At 39.4% G+C, this 26553-nt stretch overlaps 1 protein-coding gene across 5 annotated transcripts in view; it reads right to left on the bottom strand.

The window, feature by feature from the left end:
• abl2 (c-abl oncogene 2, non-receptor tyrosine kinase) overlaps positions 1-26553 on the bottom strand; it is a 102958-nt gene that overhangs the window by 9498 nt on the left and 66907 nt on the right. For 4 of the 5 annotated variants that reach the window (XM_060830286.1, XM_060830288.1, XM_060830289.1 and 1 more), the window contains exons 2-7: positions 15469-15639; positions 10695-10990; positions 4849-5121; positions 1883-1967; positions 858-1035; positions 445-629 (exon numbers count right to left, since the gene is read on the bottom strand). In XM_060830286.1, the coding sequence (XP_060686269.1) occupies positions 445-629; positions 858-1035; positions 1883-1967; positions 4849-5121; positions 10695-10990; positions 15469-15639 (1188 nt within the window). The remainder of the gene's footprint in view (positions 1-444; positions 630-857; positions 1036-1882; positions 1968-4848; positions 5122-10694; positions 10991-15468; positions 15640-26553) is intronic. The other variant, XM_060830287.1, reaches the window with a different exon arrangement.

Below are 26553 nucleotides of genomic sequence, written 5' to 3'. Positions count from 1 at the left end.
AAAAACATGTTAAGCATTAATGATAGCCAACTGCAGGGATTGTAGTAATTCAAGAAGGTAGTTCACCAGCAGATTCATGAAGGCAATTAGGAATGAGCAATAAATGAAGACCTAGCCAGTGACACACTCATCGCATGAATGATTTAAAAAAAAGACAAACATTGGCTAAATAGATTATAGGATTTTACTGTCTACCATTCGTTCACAGCAGAACCACATCCTGCATAAAAAGAACCATATGGTGGTGATATAGTTTTTCAAAAGTGGAGAATTTGGTAGACTGAGACATTCAGAATTCAAGAATTATTTTTTAAAAATTGCTTTCCTTCCCCTATTCCATCAAAAAAACTAGTTTGGATATTATGTCAAGAGATGAAAGACTAATTCGAGCTCAGTTCTGATTACTGATACTGAGTTTAACATTTGTTAAATCCTTGTACATACCCCACACATCAGATTTTATTGAGAAGGTATTGTAGGCAAGACTTTCAGGTGCAGTCCATTTAATTGGGAATTTGGCTCCAGCATGGGCAGTGTAGGTATCACCTGTCATTAACCTGCTTAAGCCAAAGTCTGCAACTTTCACCACGTGATTCTCGCCAACCAAGCAGTTACGAGCAGCCAGGTCTCTGGAATGAAGAGCCAAAAGCTACATGACTAAATGTCCACACAACACTTGCATAAGCAGTTCAGTGGCAAAGCAAATAGCATCTACAACCCAAAATTAATGTCTAACCTTTCCAATGAATTTTCTGATGCACAGTAAATTCACCATGCCAACATATTTGGGAGAGACTCAAACAAATAATCTTGGGCTGATTCTAAATCTATGCTTTGTATTCTTTAAAGTGCCTGACCTGTGAATGAAGTTCTTTTTCTCTAGGTATTCCATAGCAGAGGAGATTTGCGTGGCCATGTACAGCAACACAACAGCATTCACCTCTTCTTTGTGGCAATCACGCAGGTAATCCAGCAAATTCCCATGGGGCATGTACTCAGTGACAATGTAAAACGGTGGCTCCAAAGTACAAACACCTGAAGGCAAACAATTCCACATTAGATCCACTAATGACTGAAGTACATACATTCCACAGGCAAACAGTAACCAAAACAATCCTGCTTTTATTCAGCACCAGTTTTGTGTGCACAGTCCATAACTTTCTTGAAACCCATCTTCAGTTTTTTTCAATAACTTGCCCTTCTGCAACAGTTTACATAGCCAATTAATTGTGTTTTGGAATTTACTCGTAAGTACAACACAAGGAACGCAACAACAGATTTTCATATAGCAAAGTCACAAATAGCAATGAACTAACAGTCACATTATGTGATTTGGAATATATCTGCAGAGGCCAAGATATTTGGGCTCTACTGCTTTGCTTCACCTAAGTTTTGGGATAATTTATATCCACTCAAAAGGATGAAGGGGGCCTGGTTTGATGTCTGGTGAAAAAGACAGCATCTCAGAGTTCAGCCTTTCCAAGCTGAAATGTCAGCTGAGATTAAGTGCTCAAGATTTGGGCAGGACTGAAACTTTCAACCTTCTAGCTCAATGCTACCAAGACTGATACAACATAAACTTGATGGGGAACGTTCAAGACTGGAATATTGTATCCCAATCTCAAAGGCTCCATTTGTACTCTCACTGCTTCTCACCATGAGATCTTGCTTGAAACGTTAGCAAACTTAAACATTTAACGTGCAGCCTAAGCAGAAGACATGAGAAATCATTTGATCACATTCAGTGCACTGACAATTCATGCATTTTCATGATGGAAGGGCCTGGTAGGATGGAATCTAAGAAATGTGAAGTCAAGTTGTAGATTGCACTACAGTCAACACTTGCCCTCATTACAATACAACTGATTCCAGAAACACTTGCCTAGTAGTTGAACCAAGTTTGGATGTTTAATTTCTTTCATTACAGCAGCTTCCTTCAGGAATTCTTCTACCTCCATTGTGTCCTCCTTTTTTGGGAATAAAGAGACAATCATTTACTATCTGACAAGATGTACCATATTTGACATAAATTGGAAATCTGTTATATTGATGAGTTATTCTTACTTGGCACTGATGTGCTGAAGGTAATGTGGAACCTACTGATTCCAATACACATGCATATTTCAACAACTCAAATGCTCATCATTACTTTACTTTTAAGCAGCTTTTTTGATTTTATTGAAGGCATACTTTCTTAGATTCTTGGTCTTTCATGCACCAAGTATTAAGCCTAGGAAAGAATGCATTGTGTCCTGCACTAACTTTGACAAAATGGTCACTTAGGTAATCTTTAGGAGAAAGTGAGGACTGCAGATGCTGGAGATCAGAACTGAAAATGTGTTGCTGGAAAAGCGCAGCAGGTCAGGCAGCATCCAAGGAGCAGGAGAGTTGACGTTTCAGGAATGAGTCCTTCTTCAGGACAACTGAATGAGGACATGCCGCAACCCAAAAGACAAGCCACACTAACATACATCAAGAGCATTTCCGAACTGACAGCCAGACTACTGCGACCACTAGGACTCATAGCACACAAACCAACAGCCACTCTCAGACAACAACTCACCAGAACGAAGGACCCGATACCCAGCATGAGCAAAACCAATGTAGTGTATAAAATCCCATGCAAGGACTGCACAAACCACTACATAAACAGGAAGACAGCTAGCGATCCGCATCCATGAACACCAACTAGCCACGAAACAACAAGACGAGCTATCCTTAGTAGCCACACACGCAGATGACAAGCAACATGAATTCAACTGGGACAACACTACTATTATAGGACAAGTCAAACAGAATAGCCAGGGAATTCCTAGAGGCATGGCACTCATCTACAGATTCAATCAATGAGCACATCAACCTGGACCCAATATATTGACCACTGCAACGGACAGCTGGAACTGACAACAGGAAGCGGCAGATTAAACCACTACAAATGCCAGAGGAAAGATCACAGAAGCGCTTCACAGGAGGCTCCCAAGCACTGAGGATGTCACCGAGACATGGGATGAAACATCTGCAACACAAATTCCCAGCTCGGCGAGCAGAACCACAACATTCTCTACTTAATCAGAACTGGTTTGAAACATTTTATGCAGGAATGCAAGGATATTGCAAAGTGTTTTATAACCCACTTGGACTTCTCTGGGGCCAGTTGGCAGAGACATTCGATTGGTAATGCATTTCCTTTCTCCAATCTGATGTCAAGGCATGAGGTCTGGACTGGGTATGAGTGAGCAAACAAAGCTGATGCCCAGGTGGATGATATTAGATAAAAGCCTGCTTGGTTGACACCTTTCTAGAGTATCTCTAGAATTGTTGCTCTGATATAGAGACTACTTCAGGGTTTGGTCTCACCTTTGAAGAGAAAAAAGACTTCCTAATTTTTTGAGACTGCCCTCAACATATTTTGCTCACTCTGAAACCACAGATAGTTGCATAACACTAGCTTATGAACATGGGGTTTAAACAGCAATTTACAGCTGCACCAGTTAGACAGTTTAACTAGCACAAACCATGTCATGAAAATCCTGGACCAAATTTAAAAAGAAAATTTATTCAAGTTGCTTAAGGTGATTGTGTCAGAAATAAAGCCCCTGCTAACAACATTAATTAACAGGAAGCATAATTCCCAAAATAACACAAGGATTTTATACGGGATTCATCTTAAGGCTGACTTTCCTCATTCTTTTAATCTTATGGTCCTCAAGATTGGAACTGAAGTGGAGTGACCACTGGATGGAGCCATAACACCTTCCATAAACAAGTGTTATTACAATTAATTGAATTACTTATTAAAAAAACTAACAGAATTTAGCACTAAAAAGAAACTTCATTTTGCAAAAAATGGAGGCCTTGCTGTTCAGTAATTAGAAACTTCTAATTTTCTAATCATCCAGCTTAAATGGGCTGAAAAAAGCAGATGGATCATAGAAAAAGAATGCCCTATAGAGAAGATACTACAAAAACAAATTAAATATCTGCCCTTTATTCAAATTAAACCACAAAGACCAACAAGGTAATTGCTTCTGAATGAACACAAGCTAAACCTCTCAAGCTCCAATCTCCATCAGATTCTCATCTTTTCCAGTTTCAATATCACATCATCTTTTGAGAGAGATTTGAAACTGCATTCCAGTCCTTCGTCAATAATATTGCACCGTAATCACTCACAAGCACATGTACTGGAGCTACCTCTTCCTCATTTGCCCATCACCCCTTCCACTATATTCCCACCTTTGATATAGCACTGAAGTAGTCCATTATCGAGACCAGGAACTCAAATGCCTGCAAACTATCTCCTATTGCCCTGCTAACACTCTGCATAATGAAAAACACCTAGGACGTCTGCATTTAGTTTTTAACAACATGCATAAACACAATTATTAACAATTATTGTATGTCAGAGTTTTTCTCCAAAAATCCAAAACCGACAATGAAGAACAGTCTGCAAGTTTTCATTGAAAGCAAATATATTTTAGTCAAAATACGACTGCTGTATTTGCTGACCAGAAGCTCTTGGAAACTCAAGCCATCATTCTCTTCTAATATACATCAAACAGGTATAATAGTTCATTAGATATATTGGAATTGCATGTGATTTGTGAGAAAAGTTTTCAAATCATAACAGAGCTCTTTTGTGCCTCTAACTGCACACTTGCACAGGAATAAAGATGACTTAGGAAAATTAATTTCTCCAGTTCAATTTATTTACTTTCACAAAGAGATGATGTCTGGAAGTTGGGTAAATTCATGTTGGAGGTTATAAGCTGCCTATGGGATTGCTAACAAATCTGTATCTCAGCACACCCTTGCCTGTAAAATTTGACTCTTTGTGTAATATAATACCTTCAGTGTTTTTACAGCAACAGTAAGACTATATTTCTTCCAGACTCCGACGTACACCTCCCCATACTGGCCTCCACCTAGCTTGTGCTTCATTGTGATGTCAGTGCGTTCCATCTCCCACTTGTCATGAATGGGAGAAACTCCGTAAACAGTGGGTTTGTTGCATTTTGGAGCAGGGTAGTGCAGGGTTGTGACCAGTCCGTCAGCCACAGTGGAATGGTGATGAACAAGCTCTGCCAAAGTGTTAAACCGGCTCTCTGCTGTCACGTACACCTGCGGAAAGAAAGCACACCTACTTATTGGACTGATTTTTGCCCAAGTAGCAAAGTAGTTAAAACAAACAGTAGCACTTTCCCCAATACAGAGACTTCACGTGGCAGCAATAGACAACACTTCAAGCTGTGTCTAGATGCACTGCACAAGCAGAATAAACAAAAAAGCAAACACTAACATTGGAAGGTCATTCTGAGTGCAATTTTTAAAATTAAAAAGTTGATTGAGCCATAAAAACCAAAATGAGAGAAAATAAATTTAAAACAATATAAAATAGAAAAGAAAACATTGCTGGGTACACTGGAGAAAATGTAACTCAGGACAACAGTAAATTTACATTAATTTAAATAGAATGCATCTTCCTAATTACATTTTCTGTTAATTTTCTTATAGGATCATGCCATCTCATGCCAACGTTGCAAAGACAAAGGACTAAGTTCTTAAAACTAAAGCATGAACCAGTTACAGTCACATCAACTCAACCACTACCCACCACCTAACCAATTGAGATTTAATGCCGTTCATCAAAACTAAAGGTCACCAGTCACAACTGTCAATTTAAGAATAAATGTCACTTTGACGCAAGTTATTTTCATTAAGAAATCAATGTTGGATATAAGTTTACTTGCTGAACTGGAAGGTTCATTTTCAAATGCTTTGTCACCATCCTAGGTAACATCATCAGTGAGCCTCTGGTGAAGTGCAGGTGTTATGTCCTGCTTTCTATTTATGTGTTTAAGTTTCCTTGGGCTGGCAATGACATTTCCTGTGTCAATTTCATTTCCTGTTCTTTTTCTCAGAAGTTGGTAGATGGCGTCCAAATTGATCTGTTTGTTGATAGAGTTCCGGTGGGAGTGCCATGCTTCTAGGAATTCTCGTGCGTGTCTCTGGCTTGTCCTAGGATGAATGTGTTGTCCCAGTTAAAGCAGTGTTCTTCCTTATCTGTATGTAAGGATACTAGTGACAGTGGGATGTGTCTTTTTGTGGCTAGTTGATTTTCAGGTATCCTGGTGGCTAGTTTTCTGCCTGTTTGTTCAATGTAGTGTATAGGGTCTTTCAAGTTCATTTGCTGCTGTTCTAGTATCTTGTCATGCTGCCAAGAGGTCTGAGTAGTCTGAGAATCATTTCTGAGATGTCTTTGATTTAGGGGAGAGAGGGAGGCTAGGGTTTCTGGATGTGTTTTGTCTATTTGTTTGGGTTTGTTACTGAGAAATTGGTGGACTGCGTTCATTGGGTACCTGCCCTTTCTGAATACTCTTTTTGGGTGATTTTCCTCTGCTCTTTGTAGTTCCTCTGCACTGCAGTGTGTGGTAGCTCGTTGAAATAATGTTCTAATGCAGCTTTGTTTGTCGGTGTTGGGATGATTGCTTCTGTAGTTCAGTATTTGGTCAGTATACGTGATTTTCCAGAGAAGCTGGTTTGAAGTTCCCCATTGACTGTTCGCTCTATTGTGACATCTAGGAATGGCAGTTTGTTGTTGTTTTTCTCCTTTTGAGAGTTTTATGCCAATGAGGATATTATTGATGGTCTTGAGGGTTTCCTCAAATTTGTTTCGTTTAGTGATGACAAAGGCGTCATCCATGTAGTGGACCAAAGTTTGGGTTGGGTGGTTGGCAGAGCTGTTTGTTCAATCTCTGCATTACTGCCTCTGCTTAGAACCCTGATATCAGAGATTCCATGGGTATTCTGTTTGTCTGTAGATTTGCTTATTGAAAGCGAAGTGGGTGGTATGGTATAGGTCCATTAGCTTGATGAGGTTGTCCTTGCTGATGAAGTTGGTGGTGTTTGGGTGTACGTGTCTTTGGTTCTTCTAATAATGTAGTCAGTGTTTCTTTGGTCAGGTTGATGTTGATTGATGTTGAGACTATGGGTCTGACGGGGGCTTCTGGTTTGTAAATTTTGGGTAATTCATAGAAGTGTTGTGTGTTGGATCCATCTGGTTTCATTTTTTGGAAGACTGTCTTGTTTAATTCTCCTGATTTCTGAACTATGATTCGGTTCTGTAGTTGTGGGGTTGAGCCTATTGACACATGTTGCTAAGTGCTGGTAAATGCAAGCAGTGCGTTCACTTCGTCAATGTAGTCTGTCTGGTTTAAATTGACTGTCAAGTGCCACTTGTCTGCAGGTAGGATAACAATGTTTTTATCTTTTTTTGAGTCCTTCTAGTACTATCACTAGTATCCTTGCATACAGATGAGGAAGGACACCACTTCAACTGGGACAACACATCTATCTTAGGACAAACCAAACAGAGACACGCAAGAGAATTCAGAGAAGCATGGCATTCCAACCAGAATTCTATCAACAAGCAGACTGATTTGGATACTATCTACCACCCTCTGAGAAAAAGAACAGGAAATTACATCAACACAGGAAATGACATCACCAGCCCAATGAACGCTAAACACACAAATAGAAAACGGGACATAACACCAGCATTTCATCAGAGGCTCACTGATGTTACTTAGTATGGTGACAAAATGTCCAAAAACAAATCTTCTGGCTTAGCAAGCAAACTGATATCCAGAACCTCAACATGAGCAACAAGTCTTCTCAAAACTTGCCAAGAAATCAATCTTATTTATGGTAGCTAATTCGGGGAAAGGGACAAAAATATAGTGTTCTATGTTCAAAACGATAGATGGTTTAGACATTAATAATTCAGACGCTATCATTACACAAAACATGCAAGCAGAAATCAGTTTTACTCGAGAACTGCGTGGCACAATTAAATCAGAAGTAGAAGATAACAGGTCCAGGAGGAGCACATAGGAGCTAGCTTTTGTTGATCTTCTGGTGTGTTTGTGTTTCATGGATACTGCATTGTACTATATAACTTCTATTCAACATATACTGATCTGCAGAAACTAATTCTCAACCTGAGATGTGCATTCACCTAGTATATCAATTTTTTTTTCTTCCTGTGGACAAGGGTTAAAAGTTTCATTTTCTGAACATGAACTTTAATAGTCATTGATGATTAATTGAAGCATATGGTCCTTCTGTTTTCAAAATGTGACCACATGATTGGGGCTCATGGGTTTAATTCAAATCATATTTAGAATAGAGAACATCTAGGAGGTTTGTGGAAAAACTCCTTTGCCAAAACTCCATTAGCAGTCACTGATTTTTTTCACAAGAGGAGACTGCAGACAATTGTAAATAATGAGGAGATCCAGCATAATCTGTCTTGTCAGTTGCAAGGAGAATCAGTCACTGCATCAACACAACATGAAGAGAGAAAAAAGGTTTATTTTAAAATTTATTTTCATGGTGACAGAATTGTCCCTTTATTTATTTTCTGAGCACATTTCAAAGCAGTTCACAGACAATGACTTATTCCTTCCCTGAGGAAGGAAACCTGGAAGAATCAAGTCTGAGAAATCTACAGCACAAATAAAGGCGCAGATACCAGCCACCTAATTACATCTAAATACTTGTCAAATGTTATGAGAGTTTTTGCCTCTACCAGCCTTACGGGCATTGAGTTCAAGAATCCTTCCACCCTTTGGGTGACTTCTGGATTCCCTCACTACCCAACTGCAAGCCTCCAGCTGATCAATCGACTCTCCCCACACCAATCAAGCAAGTACCCCCATCAACCTTAATACTGGAGTAGCACCTCATCCATCTTCTCCACCTCATTTACTCCACCAAGTGCTAACTGGATCCAGACTCTATGGTGATATATGAATTCCCTAGCTCTTACAATCTCATCTGAAAAGGGCATCACTGATAATATAGAGATCTTTCATTAATGTCTGAAAACTTGGAACTTATTATCTACCACACGGTAGTGCGATCAGCTGAGATAATACTACAAATGAAATTGGTGTACGTCATTTGCCTTATGAAGCAGATCAAAATATGTTGATCAATAACTCTGTTCTAATTTAGCTGTTTTTTAAACAATGATATGCCGTTTACTTGGGACTATTGTGGAACAGTGCTGGTATTCCCACCTCGGGGCCAGGAGATCTGGGTTCAAGTTTCAGCTGCTCCTGATTTGTGTCATACCGTGTCTGAACAGGTTAATTACAGATATATAGAAGTTTACCAATTCCTATGAGATCTGCAAATGACGTCAATAATTGATCATATGACAGCATCCTGTACCAGTTGATCTTCATTAGCAACAGTATCTGGGTGGAACAAGTGCATACATCACAATGATACCTTCTGTTTGGGAAGTCTTTTTTTACTTAATATAGGACACAAATGACTCACCATCATTCCAACTGGTATACAAGCTGTTATTGAGTAATTAAAATTGGATCAGTTCCCAGTTTTGGTTAGTTGTCTCAGGTACCTTCTGGCTCATTTTACCCACTTCCATCTCTCCTTGGCTCAACTAAATCAACTTCACACAGTTAGTTTTCCAGGATAAAAACCTCACAAACCTATGGCCTCAAATTAAGAAAAAACCCCAAATACTTGCCAAAGCTACAGTTTTGTTGGCATTATTTTGGCCAGTTGAACAAAAGGCAATGGATCAATCTATTGCATTGATACTGAAAATTTGCTGTAAACAGCACTCCAAATTCTCTACGAACCCAGCAATTTGAAGGAAGTACACAGTTTACAACCTTGAGTTAAGAAGAAAGCTTATTGACCTTGAATGTGAACTGTTTTTCTCTCAACACATGATATCAGGTCTGCTCAATATTAACATTTTCTGTTTTTATTTCAGTTTTCTCACACATGCAACGTTTTGCTTTTGCATGGTTTCAACTTGCCTCGACAGGAAGAAGTGTCATCCCAAAAGCAATACAAAATTAATTGAAGCAATGGCATATACAAAAGGTGCATGATCAACTGTTTTGATGTAAAACTGTTCCTCAGTTTAACCAAGAATGGCTGAGTTAAAAAATATCTCAATACCAGATTTTAGTTCAACAGGTTCAATTTGAAGCACTAGCTTTCGAAGCAGCATCCAAATTCGGTCTGAACCCAGCAATTTGATGTAAGTACGCAGGAGTGTTCCGAAGGCTGGTGCTTCAAATTAAACCAGTTGGACTGCAAACTAATGTTGTGAGATTTTTAACTTTGTACACCCCAGTCCAACACTGGTATCTCCAAATCAAGACTGACAAACAGGCTGCCTTTCATGTCAAGCAAACAATTTTAACATCAACAGAAATGTTTCCAGAAGCCAATTCAGGGCTGTGATCTATAATATAAATGCACAGATCACTTATCCTTTGGGAACGTACATATAACTTAGGGAAGGGATACTTTTTTTTAATATCTTAGGAGTACTGCTTTCTCACTGTCTTCTTGCCCTGATTTGTGCAATAGATGTTTCTTCAATAATCTGATCAGCCTTCGTTTCAGAGAAGCATTAAAATATTTTAAGCACTTGAAAATTGGACAAAAGCACAGTTTTGAGGATGGTTTTGCAGATTACGAGTACTCTAAATATAAAGCCAGTCTTTAAAATCTTCTAATGTCATTGTTGCAGTGTAATCGAGTATTTTAACTTCGCCTTTTCCAAATGAATAGGGTGTCTAAAAGCAAAAAAAACTTAGAAAGTAAAGCAGAGAGAAGGTTTACACAAGATCGTTTCTCCTTACCTTGGCATCATGTGTTGTATTGATTCTATAGTGGTAAACTCGACCTTCATAGCGGAGGGAAATTGAAAGTTGTCCTGGACTGCTCTCACTTTCCCGCACGAGAAAACTGCCATTGATAAGGCTGCTAAGTAGGTACTCTGCTGCACTACGTGAGACAGGGCCATGGTACCAGGAGTGCTTTTCCAGACTATTTACCGGTGTGATATAATTGCTGGGGACCCATCCCTGCCCGTTCTTCGAACGCACTTCACACCATTCGCCATTCTGATTATAGCATAGCACACGTAGCTTTTCACCTGTTGAATTAGCAGAACCCTGGTCAAAAATTCTGATGTTTACAAAACAGAAGTTTCTTTTTTTTTAAAACTTTGCTTTTCAGTGCATCCCTATTCAGTGAAAGAAAACAAAAGTCGATTCTAATTATGTCGAAGAATAAAGAAAATCAAAGGTGGAAGACAACAAGCTGATAACGGGAGCATTTTCCAAACTGCCATGGTAAAATTTCCACATTTCATTTAACTATTAGTATCTGCTTTACACCAGCTATTCAATGTCCTGGGCAAAGCAAAAAATGTTGTCTTCAATTTTGGCAGAAGCTTCAGGAATTGTTTGCTCAGCTCTTGGACATCAGAATAAGTTTCAGAATAGTAGGTGCAGTGGGAGCTGCTTCCTTCCAACATCCAACCAGTTGGTATTTCACGTCGGCAACTATGCGCAACAAATACTTGGGACCCATGCATAGCTCTACATGTTTCAATTCACATCCCAGTTCCCATCTGTATCACTTCTGGGATTTGCCATATCAGAGAGCAATGCATCAACCTAAAGGAGGCTGCAAACAAAGCAGAGCCAAGAATCAGGACATCACTCTGTTATGGACCACAAACCCCCTCAAAATATATTAAGATGGTCTAGACCATAACTTTTTCTTATTTTAAAGGCAAGTGTAAGGCATTATGTTCTGAGTGCTATTCGATTGGGTCAAACAATCAGGCTTGAAGCAAAACAATTCATTTTTACACTGTGGTCAAAATACAGATAAAATTAGAAATTAGCTCAACTGTATATCTCTTGAAATACTTAAGATATTGTGTCTGCGTGGGTTTCCTCCGGGTGCTCCGGTTTCCTCCCACAGTCCAAAGATGTGCGGGTCAGGTGAATTGGCCATGCTAAATTGCCCGTAGTGTTAGGTAAGGGGTATATGTAGGGGTATGGGTGGGTTGCGCGTCGGTGTGGACTTGTTGGGCCGAAGGGCCTGTTTCCACACTGTAAGTAATCTAATCTAAAAAAATGTCATCTAGTATGGTGACGAAATGTCTGAAAACGAACCTTCCAGCTCAGCAAGTAAACCTAAATCCTAAATGCAGTTTAATTTATCAGGCCTACCTTGTTCTCCGCTTTGTTCTTGCCTGCCGTGATTGTTTGACTTGCTCCTTTTCCCAATGGTACCAGTCTCAGATTGATCTCTTTCCTCGCTATCTCCCTGGATCCCACCCCCTACTGTACCAATTTAAGTCCTCCTGAATAGCTCTAACAAATTTCCCTGCTAGTATATTAGTTCCCTTCCAATTCAGGTGCAATCCATCCTTCTTGTACACGTCACTTCTACCCCAGAAGAGATTCTAATGATCCAGAAATGCGACCCTTCTCCTGTGCGCCAGCTCCTCAGCCACGTATTCATCTGATCTATCCTCTTACTCTCACTAGCTCATAGCACCAGGAGTAATCCAGATATCGCAAATCTCAAGGACTTCCTTTTTAAAATTCCTGCCTAACTTTTATATTCTCCCACCAGAATGTCATCCTTTTCCCTTGCTGTGTCGTTGATTCCAACATGTACAATGACCTCCTGCTGGCCCCTCTCCCCCTTGAGAACATTCTGCATCCTCTCTGATACATCCTTGATCCTTGCACCAGGAAGGGAAAACACCATTCTGATTTTTTGCTGCTGGCCACAGAAATGTCTGTCTGTGCCCCTGATAGAGAGTTCCTGATCATAATCGATTGCTTGGAACCCGATGCACCCCTCATCACATTAGAGCCAATCTCAGTATCAGAAATTTGGCTGTTTGTGCTACATTGGCCTGAGTGTCCATCACTCCCCAGATTTTCCAAAACAGCATACTTTTGAAATGGGGAGAGCCACAGAAGACTCTTGCACTACCTACCTACCTCTCCTACCTTTTCTGGAGTTAACCCATCTCACTGTAATCTGCAGCTTTTCTCTCTTCCTGTATATGCCATCCACCATACACCCTAGCTCTTGTAAATTCCTCACTGCTTCTAAATGTTACTCCAACCGATTCATTCAATCGGATAGGATTTGCAACCAAAAATATTTCCTATAGACATAGTTCTCAGTAACGTGACAACTTTCCCTAAGCTCTCACACCCACCAAGAGGAGCATATCACTACTTATGACCATCTTTGCTCCTTCACAATCTACAGATATAGGAAATAGCACCATCTTATTGCTCTAAAATAAAATACTGCTGCAGGCTAACTTAATTCTTCTGGCTTATAATTTTAAAATGTAATCAAGAGACAGATCTCAATAAAACAAGAAAGAACCCACTCTACTCACCATTGTAGATTTACAGCAAAGCCACATTTAAAAACTATGCACTTATCTATTCCTGTGCTGAGAGCTCTCCCACACGGATTCCCTCTAAGATCAGTTATGCCCAGAGATACATGAATTCAAACAGCCAAGTCTGTAACTGAGCAGATTCACTGCTGTGTCAGTTAGCAGTGTAGGTTTCTTTCTCTCTGACCATCTGACTTTTGTCTGTCCTTCTCCCTTTCAAAAGTGCCGTTGTTTTGACTTTTTCTTCTCCAAAACAATGCAATAGCATATACAACAGTAATTGCTGCTCCTGCAATTCGAGGAAATCACCTCCAACACCTCAAAAAAAAAGACCAGCTCTTACAGCCACAATTTTTTACCGTCTTCCATCCTACGCAATCAATTAATATCCTTGAGAGAAAGGATATTAAGAATGCTAGTCCTATCACTGGCTGAAATTTCCCTATCACCATATATTACATGTCTAGCAAACTGTAACCACATCTTTATGCAGTCCAGGCCAATAAAAATGTTTTTGTATTTTGGGGTGAGTTTTCCTTACTCCCAAATGACGTTGTACTGTTAATTCATGTGCTTCCCACAACACCAGCTTTCTATAATGCACCGCTAATACTTGATGAAGTTTTTCCTATTTCTGATCCACCTGAATATGTGATGACCTCCATGTCCTCTTCATGGCTTCAGTTTTAAGATAGTAACATTCTGGGATACACTCAGAGCCTTCTTCTGTGTATGCTTTTTGAGACAACTGTACTAGTTTTCATCTTTCTATTGTGACTCAGCTAGCTTCTCTGAACTAAAAACATCCACTTTCTCCTTCGCCTGTCCATTTTTTTTCCCAAACATGTGATCAAATATAATTTATGTCTGAACCTCAACTTCCTGATCTCGATTCCTTGATTTAGCCTGCTGTTTCAACTTGTGGCTTTCTGATCTTTTTACCGCACAGTCAGGAAAAGTCCCAGGAATACTTTGTTACACCTGATTTGTCTGACTTTCCACTGGTTTTTCAATCACAGTAAACATCACTCCCACCTGTGATCCAGCTATATTACCTAGGATAAACTATTCCCATAATATATAATTTCTCTATTGTTCCAACCACCATTTTTCAACTGACTCTTCAACCTCATTTTATATAATGGAACATTTCTTTTCTCACCATGAATTCCACATATTGCCACCTTTTCTGACAATACACCTTCTGAATTACATATCTCTTCATCTCTCAAAGATTAACTTGCTCCTAAATCACTTAAAATTTTTATTTCTTTACTTGCTCCTCCTGGCACAGATAAATGAATCTTACCCACGCAAGTAAATTCTTGAGAGAGTTCTGGCACTTTATTCTCAATCAACCCCTGAGCAGGGTGGTACACCCTGCTTCTACTAGTAGCTTCGAATAGTATCTCTTTTACCAATATAATAAGCCCGACAGGCTTATCTTGTTTTACCACATCCATCTTCCCAGAGTTTTTTCTAAATCACCAGCACACTCAAATACACATTCAAATTTGTTCAGGAAGTTAATTGAAAGATAGATGCATATGAGCTTTTCAGGTGACTCAATCACAACTGAAAAACAAACAGACCAGCAAATGAAATGCAGAGCTCATGTATGTAGTTTACATACATTTATTCTCAAAAATATTTGCCAATACATTGATTTCTTTTTATAACTCATTCTGTATTTAATTCCCTCCATAGACTTGCTCCTGCTTAACTATTTTAATCTCCTATGCCCGCCACTCCTACAGGATTTTTGAACTCTTTCAGTTCTGGCTTATCACAAGTCTGATTTTCACCATCCATTATTAATGCCTGTGCCTTCAGTCACATAGGGTCCCAAGTTCAAGAATTCCCTTCCTTAACCTTGAACTGTCTCCTTCAAACCTAGCACATTGACTGAGTCACCTCTCAGCCACCTCTACTAATAGTGCAATGTAGCTTAGAAATCAAATTTGTCAAGCCTTGTGCCTGTAAAATACAAGGCAATATTTTTATTACATTAAGGTAGTTACATAAATGCACGCTTCTGTTGTTGCACTAACTAACTCAGACCAGCCACAAACCAACATTCAGTGATGCTTTACTCGATGTATATTATGGACTGCATCAACGGCAAAAACGCATTAAACAAGATGTGGTTCTTCACATAACAGTTAACCAGAAATGTCACTGCTTACCTTTTGTAATGCTTAGTGTGTTGTCACCACTTGCAACAAAGTCATAAAGTGCAACAAATAGATTAGGGTCACTCTCTGTGGCTCCCAGGAGATTTTCCTTTGAGCTCCACCTCACTGCTTCATTCAGTGTCTGTGAATCAATGTCAGAACCAAATGGTCGGTGCAAAACTTCTGGAAAGAAAAATGAGTGCCCATGAGTACAACACAAACACAGCAACTGCTATTTAAATTAAAAATTTAGTGCATCCATATTCTAAGGAAAACTCCAATTCTGGCAAAACTGTGAAAATGTACTGAGCATTACTGCAGTGTTATGCCTGAATGAGCAATTCTTGCTGTCAAGGGCTCCAGGCTATTCACACTGCTTTAAATCACCCTTAGGAGGGGTACTCCACATGATTTGCCGAACAAATGGACTTTACGAAAAGGATGTGGCGAACCATAACTAATCTCCCAAAACTCAAGATCTAATGGCTATGGAGAATAAGGAATTAAAGAAAGTTAGTAGATTGTACTGGAGAAATGAAACGAACTGGCCTGAAAAGTTGATAATTGAAGGAGGTGGCTATTGAGATTTCCAAAGCACTGGTGGAGGAGAGTACAATTGTAACATTTAAAAGGTATCTGGATGAGTCTATGAATAGGAAAGGTTTGGAGGGATAAGGGCCAGGTGCTGGCAGGTGGGACTAGATTTGGTTGGGCTATCTGGTTGGCATGGACGAGTTGGACCGAAGGGTCTGTTTCCGTGCTGTACATCTCTATGACTCTATGGTGCTTATCTTCCAAAATTCCTTAGATTTTGGCATGATTGTTGAAAGTTAGAAGGTAAAGAAAATGCCAGTCGACAATTTAGGAAGAGAGAGAGAAAACAGGGAAGTACAGACCTATTTGCCTCTCATCAGAAATAGGAAATTGATAAAGTCCATTATAAAGGATGTGTTAAATAGACACTTGAATAATAATGATCTAACTGGGCATAGTAGAATGGATTGGCTAATGGGAAATAGTGTTCAAAAACTCATGGGATTTCTTTGAAGATGCTAGTAACAGTATCGATCAAGCAAAGCATATTTTCAGGAGACTTTTGATAAGATTTTCCACAGGAAACTAGTTAGAAAAAAATGAAGCATGTGATGGATTGCAATGGACTTGCAATATTAATGATTGGTTAACAGACAGAAACCACTGTAGGAACAAATGAGTCATTCTCATGTTAGCAAGCTTGAGACTAGTAGGATACCACAAGGATCAGTACTTGGGTCCCTGCCTTTCACAATATATATTAATGATTTGGATGTGGGTGCAAAATGTAATATTTTTAAATTTGTGAATGATACATAGCTAAGTGGGAATGCGTGCTATGAGGAAGATGAAGTGACATTTCAAGAGGATTTGGACATACTTTTTAAATGGGCAAAATCAAAGCAAACAGAATATATTGTGGAAAACTGTGAGGTTATCAAGTTTCATAGGAGGAGCAGATTCACAAAGCATTTCTTATGCTAAGAAGTTGCACAGCATCGATACTGTTACTAGCATCTTCAAAGAAATCCCATGAGTTTTTGAACACTATTTCCCATTAGCCAATCCATTCTACTATGCCCAGTTAGATCATTATTATTTAAGTGTCTATTTAACACATCCTTTATAATGGACTTTATCAATTTCCTATTTCTGATGTGAGGCAAATAGGTCTGTACTTTCCTGTTTTCTCTCTCTCTTCAAATTGACGGAGAGTGTCACCGTCAACAGAACACTAAAGGTGAACATTCAATGCAGCAAGCTATTCGGAAGGCTAATGTCACGTTCGCCTATCTTGTAAGAGGATTTCAGTGGAGGAATAGTCTTGTTTCAACTTCATAGGAGTTAGGTTAGTCTGCATCTGGAGCACTGCACAGTTCTGGTTTCCTCAGCTGAGGAAAAATATCACCAACGGACTGCATACATCGTCCTGCCACTTCAGGAATGTCATATGAAGAGAGACTGGACATGTTTTGATGAATGAAACATGATCTCACCTGAAACCTACAAAATATTTGAAAAGATGGACAGGGTAGATGTAGCAAAAATGCGTCCTCGGACTGGGGAGTCTAACACTAGGGGACACAATTTTAAAGTAAAAGGCCACTTAGATTCAAGATGAGGAGAATGTGTTTTTTTGACTCAGAGGATTGTGAACCTTTGGAATTCTGTATCACAGGGGCTGTGTTCAATGACGGAGCTTGTTTAAGATTGAGATTGACAGAATGTTGATTACTAATCTTGTACATACAGGTTGTTCTCCTAGAATGCTGTAGTTGTATTCCAGCTAAACCTCACTTAATAGAAATAATGGGGCCTATGGGAAAAGTGGGGTTAGAGACAGACCTGCAAAACGTATCATTCATGATCGGTCAAAAATCACTCAGAAGTCTAACGCCAAGTAGAGCACAGCTGGAATGAAGGATGAATCACATTTATTGACAAAATGAAAGTACATTTAACACTGTACATTAAAAAAAATCTAAGAAAGCTGCTCTATGTACAGTATGTCTCTCAGAAATCTGCTCAATTGGCAGCTTACATCAGCGCATTACAGCACGAGGGCCAGTGCTGACATTGTGCATGCGCAGAATAGCAGGGACATCGGCGCAAGTGCAGAAGAAAGTGCGTGAACCAATCCCCACTGGAATCGCACTATTGCTAATGGAGGAATACCATGTGCTAATTCGTCAGTGACATTACAGCCAAATTGTGCTGCCGAAACACACATTAACCCAGAACCTGTAGTTATGGGGGTGAGATGAGTAAAACGCATGATAACATTGAGTAGTGTGGTAGGCTTGACAGGCTAAAATGGCCTACTCCTGTTCCTACAAATTCAAACAAACTACAAACTAAATCGAAATGTTAACCTCAGAATTAAATTGGCATCGCATTTATCTAATTCATATAAATGATGCCTTCATGACGAGCATAAAAATAAAATTCTATTTAAGGTAGGTACCATCCAAAAATAGGAACCTTTTCTTGCAAAAAGAATGAAGGTAAATTTTTTGCCTAAAATCCAAATATTAATGGAAAGTAGCATGTCAACTCTGAAGTTGACATACAATATTAACGTGCTGCAGAATCAAACCACTGTTTCATCGGAAGACTGGAAAAAGAATTGCTGCGAGGTTTAACTTGTATGTCGGGGTGAGAGAACATCAGTCTTGAAAGCCTGAAGGCAAACTTGACGAGAAATGAAAAATCACTTCACTTTAACATATTTGACTGCTAACTTTGAAATATTCAATAAAAAGTAACACTTTAATTTGATCATGAAAAGGCCATAGTACAAATTGGGTTGATTAAATAGGATTAAATTTGCCTCTTGAACATTCACAATATAAGGATTTCTTTCATGGGTGCTCAAGAATACAATGTGTGACAGTTACTGGACAGGTTTGAGACTCTATGTTTCTACTTTCCAGGCTGCACCCAAGAGTTTATTCTCTTGACCTTAACACAAATCTCTAAGTTGGGCTACTGGAAGATGTTGAAACATTTAATTGGTACGCCCTCTTTTCTCTCTGAGTACCAAGAACATGAAAATAGACAGTGAAAAAACAAATTGGAATTGTGTAGAATAGTAAAGAATGTGTATTCAAAATAAAAGGCCAAATCTTCTTTGAACACAATTAGTGGTTGAAAGCAGAACCAGCCATCAATGAAACAAATCCTATTCTAGTCTGAAGGATTAAAATAATGCATTATTGTATGATTAAAGCATTTTGATTCAAAACATTGAAACAGTCCATTTGAAGCTCAAACTATGTATCCTTAAGCTTCAGAAAAGGATATTTTACTTGTAGCAGTTTATCATAAGCAATGAAATTTAACACAATGAGTGAAAATGACAGCATATGTTTTTGCATTTGCCTGATTACACAATCAGTACAGATAAATGAGGATAGATAGGAAGGTAAAAAATGAGGTCTGCAGATGCTGGAGATCACAGCTGCAAATGTGTTGCTGGTTAAAGCACAGCAGGTTAGGCAGCATCCAAGGAATAGGAAATTCGACGTTTCGGGCATAAGCCCTTCATCAGGATATGCCCGAAACGTCGAATTTCCTATTCCTTGGATGCTGCCGAACCTGCTGTGCTTTAACCAGCAACACATTTGCAGCATAGATAGGAAGGTGTTTATTATTCTTATAATTTCCTGACCTACTCCCAAACACAGCATCTCTCTAACAACAAATCCTCACCAGACATAAAGAAAGCAACAACTAAAAATCAAAAGTTTAGCCAACAGGTTTAGGTCCAACTTGTAGTAAATTGCACATGAAGGAAAACACAATTTGGAACCAATTTGATATTGATAACTGATCCAACATCATGGATTGCCATTTTATACCTGACATTTATTGCACCTTAAAAGTGAAAATAACTTCCAAAATTAATTTGAATAAATGACTAATTATTGACAAGCATTCTAAATTATGGAAAATAGTAATCTTTCTAACAGCAATATTTTCATTTCATACCTTCAACAATGAATCTGGCAGGGAAAGACAAGGACTCCGAAGCACCCTTACTGAAGGAAGAGTTTAGGCTGTGCCTGTCTTCATCAAAACTACCAGACGGTAGCAGAACTGCTCCAGAGCTCATCGTTGCTTATTCTGTTAAGAGTTTACTATGTTTCAAGTAATAAAACTTGACTTGCATCACATGTTTGACAACAGATTTGTGGGTGTGAAATACTAGAAAATATCCACAGAAAGAATGTTTGGGCTGGTCAAGTCTTATCCTATAGGATAACAATCACGTGGGAAGACGAATGTTTCACAATTGAAATTGACACACAAATATCTTCCACCCAGTTAAATTATCTTTTCAGAGTACATTCCTAAGTTGACAGTCATGAAACTACTATTAATAGGCAGTAAACCCTAAGGACATTGCTTTCTTTACGTTGCCGATTTTCGTCTTTTCTGCAGCTCCCCTTGTTTCTGTTTTCTGTAAATAGCACCATCCAGAAATGGTGCAATTTCAGTAGAGTAACATTTCCCAATTTGAGCTCTCTGTTTAAAGAACAAAGAACAGAACAGCACAGCACAGGATCATGCCCTCCAGCACCAAACCTGTGGCAACACATGGCATATTTCTAAGCTAAAAGCCTCTTGCCTCCAATCAGTCCATTACTTGCCTATTCGTGTATCTGGCAAGATGCCTCTTAACCATGGTACCTGCTGCCACCACATCCTCTGACAGTGCATTCCAGGCAGTTACCTCCCTCTTTGTCAACAAAAAAATTGCCTTCCAATCTCCGATCAACATTTTCCTTTTAGCTTAAACCGATGTCCCACATAGTTGAAATTTCAACCCAGGGAAACGGACTCCATTGTCCATTCAATCCATACTTCTCGAAATTTGGTAAACTTCTATCAGGTGTGTCCCTCAGCTTTCGCTGTTCAACTGAAAATAAATCAGCTTTTTCCAATCTTTCCTCTTAGCTAATACCCACTAAACCGGCAACATCTTGGAAAACCTTTATTTGAATCCTCTCCAAAGCCCCCATTTCCTTCTGGTGGTGTAGTGACCAGAACTGTATGCAATATTCCAAATTGGCATAACTAAAGTTCTATACAGCTGCAACACAACTTGCCAGCTTTTAAAAGCTATGCCCTGACAAATGAAGGCAAGAATGCCATATACCACCTTGACTACCTTATCCATTTGCGTTGCCACTTTCAGGGAACTGTGAACCTATATGCCTAGATTCATCTGTACGTTAATGTTTCTAAGCGTTTTTCTACTTCCTGTATACTTGCCTTACACAGCAGCTTCCAAAATGCGTCACTTCAATCCAGGAGAGGTCATATCTTACAAACTTTATTGATTTTTTGAGGAAAGGACAAAGATGATTGATGAGAGCAGGGCAGTGGATGCTGCGTTCATGGACTTTAGCAAGGTCTTTCAGAAAATCCCTCATGGCAAACTGATACAGAAGGCAAACACACAAGGGATTCGGTTGAGGTGGTAGCATGGATACAGAACTAGCTTGGTCACAGTAAAGAGAATAGCTGTGGAAAGGTTTTGTTTTAATTGGAGATCTGGAAATAGTATTGAACAGGGACCTCTGTTGCTCATTATGCATTGTATAGATGTGTAAGTGATATCAGGATAGTGTAGGCCATCTGTTTAGTAAGTTTGCAAATGACACAAAGATTAGGGAAACTACAGGAGGGTTGCCAGAGAAAACAGCATGATGTAGATTAGTGGAGACTTGGGGGCAGCAAAACTACAGACAGAATTTCATTTTAGTTTGATTGCCAGTATTTATCTTGATGAAAACCTTCCTTTATCAATACAATTAGGACTGTGATTATTCAAACTCTCAGTCAGACAAAAGAAATTTCATAGACTGCAGAATTCTTCTTTCAAGTAGCATAGACCTTCACATAATAGAATTGGTTTCATTTCCCTGCAAATAATGATGGAGCAGAGTACAGGAAAGAGATGAAATGCTGAACAGCATAATAAAAAGTAAAGAGAACAATCTCACCATCATCAGCAAAGCGAAGGAACTGATCATTGACTTCAGGAAGGAGAGAGGAGGGCATGAGTCTGTCTGTGTCAATGATGCTGAGGTGCAAATGGTCGATAGCATCAAGTTCCTGGGAGTGATGATCACAAACAATCTGTCCTGGTTGACCCAGGTAAACATGACAATCAAGAAAGCATAATAATGCCTCTAATACCTCAGGAGGGTAAGGAAATTTGGCATGTCCACAAAGGCTCTTACCAATTTTTTTTATAGATGCACTCTAGAAAGCATCCTATCTGGATCCATCACACTGTGGTATGGAAACTACTCTTCCCAAGATCACAAGAAACTACAGAGAGTAATGAACACGCATGCAAACCAGCCTTCTTTCCATTGACTCCATCTGTTCTCCTTGCTGCCTCAGGAAAGCAAGCAACATAGTCAAAGACCCTTCCCACCAGTTTATACTTTCTGTCATCCTCTTCCATCGGACAGAAGATATAAATATTTGAATATATATGTGAACAGATTCTTCCCTGCTGATATCAGACTTTTGAATGGACCTCTCCAATGTTAATATTTAACTCTCTCTCTGCACATTCGCTATGGCTGTAACACTGTATTCTGCACTCTCTTCTGACACCTTTGTATGGTACTATCTGCCCACAGAGCGCACAAAACATTTTTCACTGTATCTCAGTACGTGACAACAATAAATCAAATCGTATATGATGCAATTATTAAGTGATTAAACAACTAACCTGGCCAAAGGAAACATATAATCTAGTGTTCCCTACCTGATACCACAGTTATTAAAATAGTTCAGTACGATGTAATCATTTGTTTATTCAGAAACTGAATGGGAAAGCACTACTCCAGAGCACAAGGTGTGGCCACTCAAGCTCACTGCAACCACACTGCAACCTCAAGCATCAAGCAGCACACAAGCTGGGAACTCAGAAATACTGTCACTTCGAAATCACACAGCATACCAACTTGGGTATGAATTGTTATTCACTCATGGTCAGGGGGTCAAATGTCCGAAATTCTTAACCTAAAACCACTGTAGAAGCAGGGTCTAGATTAGAGTGGCACCGGAGAAGCACCGCAGGTAAGGTAGCATCCGAGGAGCAGGAAAATCGACATTTCGGGCAAAAGCTCTGTAGAAGCAGTTTGTTATGCACAGACTTGACTGATCAAGAAACAACAATTTGCATTTTTTAGGTGTCCTGAAATAGAAAAAAGCCGCAAAACACCACACTGGAGCATTAGGAACAAACTTGAAGGGCCAATTCAGTGTTCTCAAAGTAAACAAAGAACAGGGAAACTAACTGCAACTTTGCAAGTGCTCTCATTTTACAAGTATACAACTTTTAAAATCTAATTGGTTAAATGAGTAAGCTCATTTTGTTTTAAATCCAGGAAGTAATTCAGTTTTTGAAAAGGATCCATGTGAGTATGCCAACACAAACTTGCTATTTATATTCTCACCTCCAAACCAGCAGGGATGACAAATTAATGTGTTGGCCCAGATCTTCTGTTAGGAAGGCCGTCATTACATAGACAGCGCAGACAGAAGCTGCATACCGGGACCATAAGAAATCTGGATGCATAATGATTTTCATCCAAGTAATATGACAAAGCTAGAGAGTTAACTAACAAAATAACTATCCCCTCTATTAACAAACATGTGTTAAAAAATATTACTAATGCATATGCACATATCAATTATTGTCAAAGCAACAACTTGCGTGAATTATGCCTTTAATGCAATGGGACATCTTAAGATTCTCTAAAAACAATTATAAAATAAACTTATTAATTCAATGTTAAATTGAATACATTTACCTTTGTATTTTATAATTTGTGAAAACTGTTAAGCAATGTGATTATCTAATTCCTTAACTTAACCCAGTATGTAAACATATGCACAGCTTACTAGGTTCCAATGGAGACGAGCAAACAGATGGTAATCAGGTACTTCCCCACAGCCTTTGTCATAGCAGTACAAAATGTTCTTTCAGGAAATATGTGATTGTTTGTTCGCACATGAAGTATCTTTTTCCAATCCCAAATATTTACGTGTAGAATAGCAATAGGGAACTCTGGATAGACGAATACGAGATTCATGTTTCAGGTCAGTCCTCTCACCATTGTGGCCTCGCCTTAAGATATAGGAGCAGAAATTAGGCCATTCTGCCCTTTGAGTCTGCTGTACCATTCAAGCATGGCTGATAGGTTTCTCAACCCCATTCTCCCGCCTTCTCCCAGTAACCTTTGATCCCCTTAACAATCAAGAAGCTTTTTATCTCGGTATTAAATATACTCAACGACCTGGCCTCCACAGCTTTCTGTGGCAATAAATTCCATTGATTCACCACCAAGAAGTTTCTCCTCATCTCCATTCTCAAGGGTCTGCCCTTTACCCTAAGGCTGTGCCCTCAGTCCCTAATCTCTCCTGTTAATGGATACATCTTCCCAGCGTCAACTCTATCCAGGCCTCTCAGTATTCTCTAAGTTTCAATTAGATCCCCCCACCCCATCCTTCTAAATTCCACTGAGTAAATACCCAGAGTGCTCAAACTTTGCTCCTATGTTAAGGCTTTCATTCCTGGGATCATTCTCGTAAACCTCCTCTGGACCTGCTCCAGGGCCAGTCCATCCTTCCTGAGACATGGGGCCCAAACTTGCTCACAATATTCTAAATGTGGTCTGACCAGAACCTCAGAAACCCTGCTTTTATGTTCAAGTCCTCTCGAAATAAATGCCAATATTATATTTGCCTTCCTTACTACCAACACAACCTGCAAGGTAACCTTATGTGAATCTTGGACTAGGACTCCTGGTTCCTTTGCACTTGAGATTTCTGATTTTCTCCCCATTTAGGCAATAGTCTATGCCTCAATTCTTCCTACCACAGCGCATGACCTCACACCTTCCAACACTGTATTCCATCTGCCCCTTCTTTATCCACTCTCCTCACCTGTCTAAATGCTTCTGCAGTCTCCCTGCATCCTCAATGTTACCTATCCTGATACCTATCGTTGTATCATCCGCAAACCTAGTCAGAATACCCTCAGTTGCTTCGACTAGATTGTTAATCTATAAAGTAAAAAATTGTGATCCCAACACTGACTGTTGCAGAACACCACCAGTCACAGGCTGCCATCCTGAGAAAAACCCTTTTATTCCCACACTCTGGCTGTCTGGCAGAAAGTAATCTTCTATCCAGATTAGTAGCTTGCCTCTAACACCATAGGCTCTCATCTTACTCGGCAGTCTCCTGTCGGCACTTGCTAAAGGCCTTCTGGAAGCCCAAGTGGACAACATCCATTGCCTCTCCTTTGTCCAACCTGCTCATTACCTCCTCAAAGAATTCTAACCATTTGTCAGAAATGACTTCCCCTTGATGAAAACCATGCTTACTTTACCCTCTGCGCTTCCAAGTATTCACAAATAACCATAATCATCCAATAAACAAGTGCTGGTAACGTATCTGCAGCAATGAGGAAAACTGATCAAAGGTCAGCTACCTTTGCCACTCACATTCCTTTGTGAAAAACCATCATCAGAACTTGTGAAATCACCTTCCTACTCCTGTGGATATGCCCATGACCAATTCATAGCAAAAATGACAGGAGATGGGAGAATGTTGGAGTCAAAAAGCGTGACTCAATCTCCTCCATCTGCAGTCCTCACTTTTTCCTAGATGGGAGAATGTTGTTTGTCATGTTAATTTCAATTGGTGCATATCCCAGGGATACCAGAGAGGGGGAAAAGGTAGCAATACAGTTGTAAAATAATCTTTATTTTATCATCTATTCGATCACCTTGGCCTTGCTTAGTGGAGCAGAAAATAAATCACAATTTCTAACTTATTTCAACTTAAGAGATGCGTTTCTATAGGTACTTTGATACTTGAACACTGCTGCAAAGCAACAATCAATTTTGCACTACAAAGTGTACACAAGTTACAGTTTAACTATTATGGGCATGGTTAGAAATTCAAAAGTCATTAGCAATTGGGTACTACCGGGGGGGAAATATTAGAATCTCACTTGATAGGATGAACTCTGATCTGCCAGAATAACTTCCTCTCAACTGTAATTATCCTGCAATCCATTAAACCAAATTGGAATTTTAAAATTATGCTCTGAAATGGCATCTGATGCAGCCAACACCCTTGGAGATGGTAACAGTATATTCTAAGGTATTCCTTCAGGTTGAACAACGAATATCACATGATCAACTTGTTTGTTTAGGAACAGATAATTGCGAAAGCGGAGACTCCTCCACTTCTACTTTCTCAATCTCCATAATTGTCTTATTGACTGTCACAAACTCTTGTCCTTATTCAGGTACCAGACTAAATCCTATATTAAATAAATAACAATAAGACTACTTCCTGGAAGCTCAGCCACCAGTCCAATAAATGTGAACAAAAGTCCTTGTAGGCACATTCATTGAAACCTTGGATCAGGCAGGTGTTCATGACATGCCACATTTCACTGGCATCCCATTTCGCCTCCTCAGTCGAAGCAAAATGCTCAGAGACACAGTCTAGTTTTAC

Source organism: Hemiscyllium ocellatum, chromosome 9 (assembly GCF_020745735.1).
Source record: "Hemiscyllium ocellatum isolate sHemOce1 chromosome 9, sHemOce1.pat.X.cur, whole genome shotgun sequence".
Classification (NCBI taxonomy): Eukaryota; Metazoa; Chordata; class Chondrichthyes; order Orectolobiformes; family Hemiscylliidae; genus Hemiscyllium; species Hemiscyllium ocellatum.
Note: the sequence above shows the minus strand (reverse complement) of the source record. Positions and strands in the feature narration are given on the sequence as shown.